General features: G+C 37.1%; 1 protein-coding gene across 3 annotated transcripts in view; it reads right to left on the reverse strand.

Moving 5' to 3' along the window:
* The window catches only part of LOC121865506 (low-density lipoprotein receptor-related protein 1-like), a 163,251-nt gene that overhangs the window by 144,295 nt on the left and 5,811 nt on the right, over positions 1-13,145 (reverse strand). For 2 of the 3 annotated variants that reach the window (XM_042365020.1, XM_042365019.1), the window contains 11 exons: positions 12,629-12,754; positions 11,990-12,136; positions 8,060-8,167; positions 7,438-7,597; positions 7,007-7,232; positions 6,673-6,847; positions 5,962-6,093; positions 4,607-4,784; positions 1,713-1,836; positions 756-1,094; positions 324-516 (listed from right to left, as the gene is read on the reverse strand). In XM_042365020.1, the coding sequence (XP_042220954.1) occupies positions 324-516; positions 756-1,094; positions 1,713-1,836; positions 4,607-4,784; positions 5,962-6,093; positions 6,673-6,847; positions 7,007-7,232; positions 7,438-7,597; positions 8,060-8,167; positions 11,990-12,136; positions 12,629-12,754 (1,908 nt within the window). Of the gene's footprint in view, positions 1-323; positions 517-755; positions 1,095-1,712; positions 1,837-4,606; positions 4,785-5,961; positions 6,094-6,672; positions 6,848-7,006; positions 7,233-7,437; positions 7,598-8,059; positions 8,168-11,989; positions 12,137-12,628; positions 12,755-13,145 lie in introns of those variants that run through there. The other variant, XM_042365021.1, reaches the window with a different exon arrangement.

The raw sequence follows: 13,145 nt of genomic DNA on the forward strand, positions 1-13,145 counted from the left end.
AAAATTTGGATTTGGCATCTTCACATTCTGGAACAAGAGTCTGCTCAATATAGATTGAGGTTATGCCATACTAGGCAATGGAGGAGATGGCATAATCTTTATTATACTGGAGTTTCTGCTGTTCCATGCAATAATTAATTCAGTATAGCAATGCATTACTGTATAGCAAAAATACAGTAACATAATTCAGAGCACAGATGGTATCACACGAAGTACTGGATAAAAGTCATGGCTGGAAGTGATACACTAACAGATAAGGCAATTACAAGTTTCTTTTTGTTTCCATAAAATTTCATGATCAAAACTGACTCTCAAAGCCTTACCACTTTGACTAGTGTTAGAGAAAACTTTCAAATCAAAGATGTAAGGATTTTCCATGCGCAGTTCCTTGGGGGTTTCCTCGCTATCAAGGTTCACACGCTTTATTGTACCATTCTGGAACTCCGACCAATAGATGTAGCCATTATAGTAAGCTAAGCCGTATGGATGACTTAAAACATCTCCACTCAGCATCACCTATAAGTAAATTAACATAACATAAAGTTATTCACAGCTAATATATGAAATGTAATACTGTAGTAGACTGGAGGGTGATCTGAGATTACATGAGATCTAATGCTGTAAATATCATTACAGACATACCATATGGTCAGATATAGAAACAGAAACAAAAACTATAACCATTATGTGGCAAAATGAAAAAAGAAAGAGAATAACAGAACATAAACTACATAAGATCCATAACTGAAACTCACCTTACGAATTCTCCCATCTAGACCAATTCTTTCAATCTTATTATAAAATCCATCACACCAGTACAAATGCCGCTTCTTAAAGTCAATTGTTAATCCATTGGGCCACTGAAGATCTTGTGTTACAAATGGTTCTCTATGTGTTCCATCCATCCATGCTCGCTCTATCAAGCCAAAGCCGCCACCTATGCCACTTCCCATAATGAAATGCCACACTGTCCAGTACATATAGCCTTCACCAGGGTTCAAGACTATTGCTCTCGCATTGGTCAGGTTTCCATGAAGGAGCATCTTACGCTTCTCTGGGTTCTTCATTGAACAAACAAATATAGACGACACGCCCTGTGAGGACAATTTATGGGTGAAAAATGATGATCTTAGGAAAGATTAATACTCTAACAAATTACAGTGTTATTCCTTCAACTAAACAACCACACTTGTTGAACTTCTTTAACATGTAGATGTTTTTGAGTATTTGAGACATACTGTATTTTACAAATCTAAAAAGTGTAAAAAAAAATATTATTTTTCTAAATATAAAAGATTCCTTTCCTTGGCACAGCAGAAAATTTAAAACTTGTTGCAGAGAGAGTTAATGAAAAAAAATATTAGTTCACATGCTGTACTATGTTATACATAATACCAAACTTGTTCAATTTTCTCCAATCAAATGAACTTTCTCTGACTGCAATTAGAGGGATTGGTAGCTTGTGTTGAAATAAAAATCTGCAATTCCAATGTGGTACAAAGTGTCATTATAATGTTTTCTAAACAAAATAAATAGAAAAATCTAACTGCTAAAGGAGAATTATTTAGTGATAGTCAGGGCTACTGGAAAACAGATTAAAAACCCATTCCACAAATTATTCAGCGATAAGTGCTGAAAATGTTTACAATATGTTCCCAATACTGTAAAGATATTCACAAAACTGTATAACAATTTTGCCAAAGAAAATCTACCTCATCAGTCCAGTAGATGTTACGCCCCATCCAGTCAACAGCCAGACCCTCTACATTCAACACCGCAGACGTTACAACTGGCTCCCTCTTTATCCCATCTATACTCTGTCGCTCAATCACGAATCTGAAAATTTTTAAATAAAAATTACATGTCCATATTGAGTGCACTTCCTAGTGTTGAAGTTTTGTAAGTCACATAGAATCTTTACACACCTCTGCATTTACAAGACATATACATACTGTACAGCCAGGAACACCATAAAGGTGAATAAAGTAGTAGAGCTTATAGGACGGTCATTCATATACAGTACCAAGATGGCCCATCCCTCATAAAGTTCTTCTAAATGTAAGGTGCTACAATACGTGCCAGTTTAGAATACTGTACTGTACTGTACTGTCAGCCTGTCTGGTCCCTCAAATATGTTAGAGACTGTCAGTTGATTGAGAATGTCCAAAAAGAGAGCTACCAGGTAGGGGTGACTTAACTGAAGTTTATAAACACCTCAGAGGATATTCTTCTGTTGAATGTTCATATCTGGAACAAACAGGTGACCATCCCACTCGGGGTCACAACTTCAAGATAACCCTTTGTGGATGGTGATTTCAACTTTCAGTCATACCACTCACCAGGTGAATGCTAAATGTATACGGTATACTGTACTTTACAGGGTATAAATATTTGAGTCTTATCATCTTAAAGAAAATAAAATCCTGAGTTCATGGAGGGGAAAAATAATGTAACTTACATTATTGGTGAGACATGAAGCACTGAAAATGCTTCATGTGAATTCATTAGATTCATTAGATTCACTGGTCAAATCTTGAGGAAAGACACCAGATTCACTGTTATCACTATCACTAAGCAGGAGAAGTCATGCTCATCTCCAAATAAAAGATAATTATGTCAATTTCCTTCTGTGCGGGGAGCATCCCACAAGTGGAAGATATACGTCTTTATCAGCCATTGTCGACCCAAGATCGTACTGACAAACCTATATCCGAAATGCCTAAGGCACCTCGAGTGTGTTGCCACGTCTCCAAAAAGATGTATAACAGATTAACCCATGAAACAGACTGCCTAGCTGAAGGGAAATAGCCAGAATAGGTTTAATTTAAAAGGTGATAACTTATATTTAAATAAATGAAAAATATATATACAGTATTACCCCGCTTTACACGGTTTCGGTTTCACTTTCCGCTGTACCTTGCCAGAACCGGACTTTAACTTTCGCGGTGCATCTACTCATATACGCAGTGAAGTATAATTTTTTTTTTTTTTTTTTTTTTTTTTTAGCTCATAAAATTCATACAAATTACCCGGCCAGAATATAATTTACATTGCTGGAATTCTTACAATATGATGATCATTTTGAATATAAACATCATGGATTTTGCATTAGACATACAAATTTTAGATCTAATGTAATAATTTGGTTTACACAAAGCAAATATTTTATCCTTTGTGCAGAATATATGAAGTTTACATTCAAAATATTCCCTGACCTGCAAGGAATCCAGAAATGTCAATTATATTATCCTAACTTTAGTCTGAGTTATTATTTATTACTAAAAATGTAAATATACTATTTTCTCCCAAAGCTTCTCTGGTAGGGAGGGAAGGTGGGGGGTGGGGGGAGGGTTGGGACCGACCCAGCTAGGGCAGAGGCAATACTTTGATTGACAGATAGTGTCGTGAAGAATATTTCTTTTTTTTTTTTAACTGAAGATATTTGTTTTAGCTCATAAAATTCATACAAATTACTCGACCAGAATATAATTTACATTGCTGGAATTCTTACAATATGATGATCATTTTGAATATAAACATCATGGATTTTGCATTAGACATACAAATTTTAGATCTAATGTAATAATTTGGTTTACACAAAGCAAATATTTTATCTTTTGTGCAAAATATATGAAGTTTACATTCAAAATATTCCCTGACCTGCAAGGAATCCAGAAATGTCAATTATATTATCCTAACTTTAGTCTGAGGTATTATTTATTACTAAACGTTAAAATCTAGTGTTTTCACCCAACATTTCTCAGAGAGGTAGGAGCTAGTGAGCTGGGAAGAGGGGGGGGGGGGGATTTGAGTCCATTATTTGAATGGACATTAACCTGGCGACTGTATTTCTCTTAAATATTAATTGTGTGAGCATACCATCATAAAATTTAGATGTTATTTTTACTACAACATAGGTATTGTGTCGGAAAAAGTGGAGTTTGGGGGTCGGGCCAGTCTCTATTGGAATTAATCCCATATGTTCTGTTGTTCACTTTACGCGGTTTTCACTTTCCGCGGTACCCTGTGGGTTCAATTGACTGCGTAAATTGGGGTACTACTGTAGTATGCTTAAATATCTTATTACTGTACAGGTATACAGCAAACCCTTGCTATTCGTGAGGGTTAGATTCCAAGGAATGGCGCAAACAGGCAAAACCACAAATAGCAACTTATACTACCTTAGTGCACTACTGTATACCTATACCAAACAACCGACCAGCTGCAGCAACACTCATCCCCTCTTTTAACTTATCTAATAGTTCAACTTTCTTTGTCAGGATCATCACTGGCTTCTGCCTTTTACGTTTCACTCTACTAGCACCGACACTAGGCAGTCTTTTAGGGGCCATTTCACAAAAAAACACTCAAGTTTTGAATACAACACAAGAGATGCTGTGTCACAAGCAATGGTTGAGCGCAAACAAGGGAGAAGGAGATGCTGCGGGCGCATGGGGATGACTCGTTGCTCTGCGGGAGAGGCTCGTAAGCTAGCTACTATCTGCTTACCGTGAATAGTCGAAACCGCGAATCGCAAACTTGCGTATAACAAGGGTTTACTGTATAGTTAATTATTTATAATGATAAGATGAAGATTAAAGATTACCTCTGAATATCAGCATAGTATATAAACTGTGAACGAACATCATAGTCAAGAGTTGTTGGTCGAGTGAGGGATGTGATGGGCACCATGACTTCTGATGTCCCAACTTCATCTAATGCCACACCCTTGATCATTCCTGGGCGACCTTTTGCATAGATTAAGAAGGCTTCGTGCTCATGTGCTGCAAACCAGAGATAACATGTAATAAAATAAAACATGGATACATGAATATTGTAAGTATTATAGCCCATTAACAACCTCGCTAACTCTGTTAGTACTCTTCCACATTGTGTTTTCATCAAATTGCTCATTTTCTAATCAATCTCTCCCCATCTTCTTGTATAGCATAACTCTTAAGTTCATCTCCAAACTCTCACTGAATGATAAGAGTGGGGATTTCACCTCCCAAATATTTAATACTTCTACAAAACAGTATTAACCCTTTGATTATGGGGATCTTACTCTTAATATTCTATTTGTCTAATGCCAGATGATTTTATTCAGGGGTTAGTACATAGACTATCTCTACTAACCCCTTCACTATGGGGAACCCATTGTTAATATTTTATTTGCCACATGCCAGACAATTTTATTCAACTCAGAGGGGAGCCCATACACTAGGGATTAACCCTTTGTAGGGCAGTAGTGCACTTATATATTATATTCTGGCTTATGCCACATGATTTTATTCAGCTAAGAGACACCCGAGCTGTACAAAGGGTTGAGAACAAAATAAATAATTTAACCTAAAATGTTTACAAAATCTGACCTGTGTAGAACATATTTCATATAAAGAAAAACCTGTTGTAATACATGATCTTTATCTATCTATATATATTGAGATATGAAGAAAAAAGAGAATTAAATTCACAAAAATCAACTGTCATGATAACTTTACAAGAAGAATATATTTAATCCAATTAATATACCACTTCTAAACAATGTCAATAATGATACACAAGAAAAAATTCATAAAAGCAAAGGTGAAATGTTAAGAGCCCTAGAAGATGGTGACCAAATCAACTAATAAAATTATGATGGAGTGGAATGTTCCAGCAGATTGGTTGAAGACTGTGAGATCAACTGGGTTAAGAGAAGCACGAGTTTTAATGGAAAGGGAAGGAGAGTTAGAGGTATGCCTAGAATGACATGGCGAATGGTTGTGAAAAATTACCTCAGAGATAAGAAGTTGACGAGAGAGGATGCAAGAGACCGTGAAGCGTGAAGATATGCTATAATGTAATCACAGTTAACCCACTCAAGCGGGGAAAATTTTTGTAAAATCGTAATGATGATGATTACTTATACAGAACCTTCATTTCATATAAAGAAAATACTTTTTTTTTAAAATACATTACCTACACAGGAGCCACCAGGGCCAAGTATGTGTCCAGGTTGACAATGACAGGCAGTTACTGGCTGGCCATCCTTCCATAGAGGAATACAGATGTGCTGACACCCTCCATTATGGATACCACACGGATGGTCAACTAAAAAATAAAAAAAAGTAAAAGTTACCAAATAAACACAATACAGGTATAGTCACCCAAAAAAATCATGTCGCCTTTCACCCTGAACCACGAACCCCGAGATTCAGACTCTTGAATCCGAAGCATTTATGGACAGAATAAATTATCAGTGTCTACTGCTTCGGGTTCACGAGTCTGAATCTCGGGGTTCGTGGTTCAGGATGAGAGGCGACAGGACTTTCTTGGGTGACTGTACATACAACAATTATATAGGAGGTAATAAAAAAAATATATAATAATAAACAAATACATGGATGGCTGACATATACATAATGAGAGCAACTACACAAAAATGATCTAAAACCTACTCTAGTGTATGAGAGAAACTGGACCTTGTACCTGTTAACTGCAACCTAACCAAGAAACTGTAGTAGCTCCTAGAAACCACAAGTGCCAAAACCCGTCAACCTACATTAATTGAGACCTTTTTAACCCCACCATTGACCAAGATGGTTATAGTCAAATTCTACTCAGTGTATCCTGGGAAAAAATGCTGAAATAACAGGCTAAAACGTTTATGAATAAAATAAAAAAACAAACCATGAGGTTGTCTTTGCCGATGGAAGACATGGACATGCATTGGCTCTGTCAAGTTTGTGTGGAACGTTGAGATGTAGTGGCGACTGAACCTGTTGATCTGCTTTATGCTGTTATCTTTCCAACTCGTCACATATAGAAAATTCTCAAACAGTGAAATCCCATATGGTCTTTCATCCTGAAATTCAGAGTACATGTATTTCATTATGACATTTCTCACATTTCATACACCACAATCAAGTATTTTAAGAGCCTTTCTAATATTTTATTTGCAATTATTCAAAAACAAGCTGTCAACAATCTGCATACTACAATAGTAATACACAGAACACTTTACCGTTTTCAACTTGATAATGATTCGTCGGTTCTCCCCACTGTAATCAACCCTTTCAACGTGACTCAGGTAGCCATCAACCCAATATACATGTTTATTGGGGTAATCAAGAGTAACACCAAAGGGGTATACAATTTTGGTTATCACAATTGCTTGTCTCTGGTTTCCGTCCATCAGCGCTCGTTCCAATTTAGGTTCTGTTGTACCCCAGTTAGAGAAGAACATGTATCTGCAGAAGTATTCAAGTACCATTAATAAAAAATAAGTTTCACTGAATAAATATAAAACTCATTGTATATGCAAATGCCATATACATTTTGGACAATTTGTAAGAAAACATATTATGGCTTTACAAGGTAATTAACAGAAGATACAATACTGTAGTACAAGAACAATCAGTTCCAGTTAACTTTATAAATAAAGAAAATTCTTACCCTGTGCTGGGGTCAAGAGCAATACCTCTTGGTTCATTGAGCACTACATCCATCAGGGTGATGCACACTTTCATAGTTGCATTACACATGAATATCATTTCTCTTCTATCAAGTATGTACCAGTTCCCAGTTACCCAATCTCGGGCAATATCATGGACATCTGAAAAAAAAAAGTATATAAGTGGAAATATTTATCTTTGTAATACCTGAACTTCTAACCTCACAAAACCAGACTGTGACCCAACATGAAAGGAAAATGTTGTCAGAAAGACAATTAACCTCAACTGTTAATGTTAAAAAAAATTTCACTCTTTTATGCTCGGTAGCAGGATGGCTTGAATCAGGAGCAAAAAAACACACTCTCCTTTCAATTACCTTCATCCATTCACTCTAAATGTTGTAACAATTCCATAAGCCACTGACTGTTATGGTCACCTCTCATTTACACACTGCTGTTTCCTGGAGATCCATCCCTCATAGGTAATATTTCCCTAACCCCATCCTTTCAACTTCTTGGCCTTCCCAAGATGAGTTGTGTAAGGGTTAATTTACAATCAAAGGCAAAGGTATAGGATAGAATTCAGCTCCCTCTCTAGTAGTAATAGTACAGTACTGTACTTACATAGGAGGCCATTCTGAGTAGGCGGTGGTATGGTCCATACATCATCAAAATTGTCCGTTGAAGCACATTGGAAGACTGACCATGGATTGTTGGAACTTACCCAACATACTGTGTACAAAAAAACAAAAAACAATTAAACATATCATCAATTATAAGAAACTGTAAAAGGAATGACAGAAGCAATTAGTATATATTTTTACCCAAATGAATGTTGTTACAAATACAGTGGTCCCTCGGTTAACGAACACAATTCGTTCCAGAAGGTCGTTCGTTAACCAAAAATTTCGTTAACCGAAACCATTGTTTCAATGGGATTTTGGGTAATTGGTTCCAGCTCACCGAAAATTACATAAAAAGTAAAAATAAATGCAGTAAAGTACACTTACTTTGAGGTGTGTATGTAGAAGGTTCCTGGTTGATGATAATGATGGGAATTAGAAGTGGGGGTGGAGGAGAAGGGAGAAGAGAAGGAAGTGAAAGAGAAATCACCTCATGCTTCATGCCGTCATTTCACCCATAAAATTTTAAGTTCACTAGGTGTAATTAAAGATTATTTTCTTTAAATCAACACTGCACTGCACTATATATTGTCAATATGTTAAATAAATTTCAGAATGACCAATAATTGTACCATAAAAATGTAAAAATAGTTTATGTTCAAGAGAGCCACAAGCAAGATGTTACCTCCACTGACCAGAGATACAAACTAATGCCTTGGTGGATGAGTCAAGAGGCTGATTGGCTCACCAAAAACTATTTTCCTGTACTCCAATTATGTTAAATAAGTGTTAAAATGACAAAAAATTTGAATATAAAACTTGGAAAATTATTGAATAGTACAACCTTCTTGATATTTACTCAAATGGGAACGAATTTAAGCCCTAGAACCGATTACTGTATTGGCGGACTAATATTCCAGCTGGTGAGCAAGCGAAAACATGTTGACATGATTTCGTAAGAATTTCGTTAACCGAATTTTTGTTCGTTAACCCAATTGAAGATTCTTATGGAAGGTAATTCGTTAGCTGAAATTTCGTTAACCGAGGCGTTCGTTAACCGAGGGATCACTGTAATGTAAAGTTATGGGAGTCAACAAAAGAGCAGAGGTAGAATAGGTGAGTTTATAATGGATACAATTTTGGGAGGAACTTGATACAAGAGGACAATTTTACACAACAAATTTCTTTTTAACCCTTATGCCCCAGTTGACGTTCCAGAACACCCAACCGGTGAGCCCCAGGTGATGTTCCAGAACGCGGGCCTTTTCCCGCCGCTGTTTGAATGCCCATCACGGGTTAAGAGGTTCCAGCATGACTACGGTATTTGTCTGTCATGGTACATGGAGGGGAGCGTGGGTGGGCTCAGCACGGTCAGTACCCATTCCCCTGTCGTCATGGAGAGTCCCCTCTCAACCCCTCGCTCGCCAGCATCTTCCACCCCGATCAAGCGTCGTTGCCGCAGGCTGGATGATAGCGAAATACGGACAGAACTATCTGGTGTGAGTGCTGTAGTGCGTGATTCGGGTGAAAGTGGTGATGAAGGCAGTGATTATATGCCTAGTGATCCTGAGGATAGCGTCGAATTAGACGATGTTGTTGGGACAAGTGGTGATGATGAGGCTGGCAGCGAGGCACAGTCAGGACGGCGTATGCCCGCCACGCGCTCCCGGCCCAGAGAAGGGACAATGGATGAGTTAATTTGATCTGATGGCACTAATTTCCAGCCTGACATCCCTGATTTCAGACGATCATCAGGTGGAATTACTCCTGAATTTCCTTGTACAGAGGAATCAAGTGAGATGGACTACTTTTGTGCCTTCTTTGATGGTGCATTCATGGTCTTACTGTATACTGAAACAAATATATTTTATCAGTACACGTGTGATGCTAACCCCGGACCTAGCCCTTCGCCAGACATGCGACGCTGGACTGATGTTGTGTCCGAACTATATGTGCTTTTTGCATTACTAATGCTAATGGCACATGTGAAAACACACGTACTTTAGGAGTAATGTCTCATGATGACATCACAACAACTCCATTGTTTTCTAAATTCATGTCAAGAGACCAGTTTGCCTCCATCCTGTGTAATCTACACTTCGTAGACAACAACAACCCTGTGGCTGGTGACCGACTCTGGAAAATAAGGACAGTTTTTACGATGCTGAAAGAACGATTCCTGAAGTTCTTCAAACCCTTCCAGAATGTTGTGGTGGACGAGTCTCTGGTGCTTTTCAGAGGATGTTGTTTTTAGACAATACACTCCCTCCAAACGACATCAGTTTGGGATAAAGTTCTTCGTGCTGTGTGACTGCAGAACTGGGTATGTCTTAGATCTCGTAGTTTACACAACAAGTAACGTAAACATACCCAAGGATGACCCACATGGTTTCTCTGGAGCTGTTGTCCAAAAACTTATGGACCACTACTTTGCAGGGAATCACATCCTCTACACAGAAAATTTTTATACCACTCCTGCCCTGGCCAAGTACATAGTGACATATTTGTATAGAAGGTACACAGTTGTACGCATTCACTTGCCCCTACCCACAAGCACTACAAGGTGTCAGGGTAGCACCAACACCACCACCTATCACCACCACCTCTCCTCCTCCTTGGTGCAGTCAGAGGGAAGCTTCTTGGTAAGTACCTTCCTTTGTTTGTCCATTTTATCATGTTGCATCAAAGTAAGATTACTAAAAGTAGTGTAATTGTAGCGTAGTATTACTAGAAAATAATGCTATGATTATGTTATAAATGCATTTATTCGTGAAATTATTATTCCGATAATTATTTCTAAGAATTACTTGCTCTCCCTATCACACAAAGACAGCCAGACAACCTGGCGACAGACTGCGTGTGTGTCGCCGAGCACTTTTTATGAAAGGTAATGCAAATAAAATAAATTCTAAAGGAATTATTTAGAGAAAATAAGTATTATTATCAGTAAATATATGCATTACTGGCCCTTTCGGACACAAAGGCAAGCAGAAAAATGATAGCTAAGTGAGGAAGTGACCAAGAGTGCTCGCCGTCCAAAACGAGCTGTCCCCTTATTTCCCTCATCACTGAGGTGCCACGGAAGTTTCTAGAGGAACAATAAATAGTTTTTCTTACTTCTTTTTGATTGTTTTATCAGTTATAAAGGTTAAAAATTATTTTTCTCGGCGGGGGGGTACAAGCACAGACACTCTAGCCCGGGGCGTAAGGGTTAACAAAAAAAAAAAGTACAGCAATGTGAATTAGCTAGCTGCAGAACTTCTCTAAGACAATCAAGCTCAAGTTGGAAAAGTGTAGCATGAACTTTATATTATTTCTATTACATTATCTGCAATGTACAGTAAACCCCAATAACATTGTGGTTATCAGGATATGTTCTGACAATTGTTAGGATATAACCATCCAGCTAAGGTATTTATGGACCCTAATAGTATGTTAAAGACTGGATTATGTTCTAAGAATATGAAATCTGTGACAGTGGTGACAAACTTCACCTGTAATTTGGGTTAATTACTGTAGCTAACACCTCATGATGAGGGGTGATCAGTGTCATCGCACTCTTCCCAGGCTATGGCAGTGGTGGTTAAAGTGCACACCTAAGTGTTTTTACTTTGGGTGAGTGTGAGTGGGTGCAGTGATGCTAGAGGGCTGATGTGGAATTTATTCTGTAGAGTATGTTCAGTGTGGCTCCAGTGGCTTTAGTGGTGCCTAGCCATGACTTAAATAAATGTTCCATATTCAATCTATCTTGCAAAAGAGCAAAATATAATGCACATAATCACAACATAAGATGGGGTACTGTACTTAGCTTAAGCACATTCAACTTAAGAAAAGATAATTAAAATATACTCTGTAAAAAAATAACAGGTACTGTTAACTTATTTCATATATTTTACTTTGTACAAAAAATCTACTTGACACTGTGACATACTAGAGTTATTGCGGTGGTCAAAGTCAACAGTAACAGCATACTGTGAACTGAGATGAGTATTTCCTGGTACAACAGAGCCATTCAGGTACAGTCGGGCCAGCCCTGAGTTGCTTGCATATAGAAGAGTTGCTGGTTGGTCTGGAGGACCTAGAAAACAACTGATATTAAAAACACCAAAACCAAAAGAGTAATGGCATGAGAGAAAATGTATAAGCAATACAAATAAATATTAGTTTATCCCTTTCCTCTTTATCTTCTTTGAGAATATGAGACCATAAGATACACCTTAAGGTGGCAACCCAATTAAATGCTCTTTAATCTCCAACATAAATTATTACAATAATATAATAATATTTTTTTTTTACAACTGACTTACAAAATACTGTTTTAAAATACTACATGATATATCATGAACATTATATTCTTCTTAAGATGTTTGAAAAAAATAGAAGCAGTGCAAAGGAACATTTCCTCAAGTTTATTAAAAAAATTAGATTACATAATGAAAAAATCAGTGTTGACACCCTATTCATTCTAATAAGGAGACAATAAACAACTTTTTTCAAAACAATACTTCAGTAGTAGTAAATTATTGCCTAAAAGAACATAAAATATGTAATTATAGCATAGTTTACTTACTGTTCACAGCTTTACAGTTGGATTTTCCTTCTAACTTATAGCCTTCCGTACATCCACACTCAAAGCCATTCTCCAAGTTGGTACAGAGCTGGTCACATGACCCCTCCACCTGACACTCATTAGCATCTGCAAACAAGTGGGAAGTTAGGATATAGGACTGGGAGAAAACTGAACATATAATATCAAAACAAAGTCTTCAATATAAAATCAAAACACAACACTACATTACTCCTGAAACCATTTTTTTTGTGTGTATTAACTTACTTTGGTTTAAAAAAATATATTGAGTAAATAACAGTTTTTCCACTGATGCACTGGTACAGAACATACAATCCCTCTCAGGGATTTACAAATCCAGGGCAGAATATAAGCATATCTTCCATTTATCTGTGTGATGAACTAACAAATTGACACGTTTTAATACAAAAGACACAAATAGTATCTTTAATTAGATATGCAAAGTCAATCAATAAATATTTTAAGATGATTTAAAGAAGCAAAATTCTAGGAACAGTAG

This window comes from Homarus americanus, unplaced genomic scaffold, assembly GCF_018991925.1.
Source record: "Homarus americanus isolate GMGI-L3 unplaced genomic scaffold, GMGI_Hamer_2.0 scaffold25483, whole genome shotgun sequence".
NCBI classification, from domain to species: Eukaryota; Metazoa; Arthropoda; class Malacostraca; order Decapoda; family Nephropidae; genus Homarus; species Homarus americanus.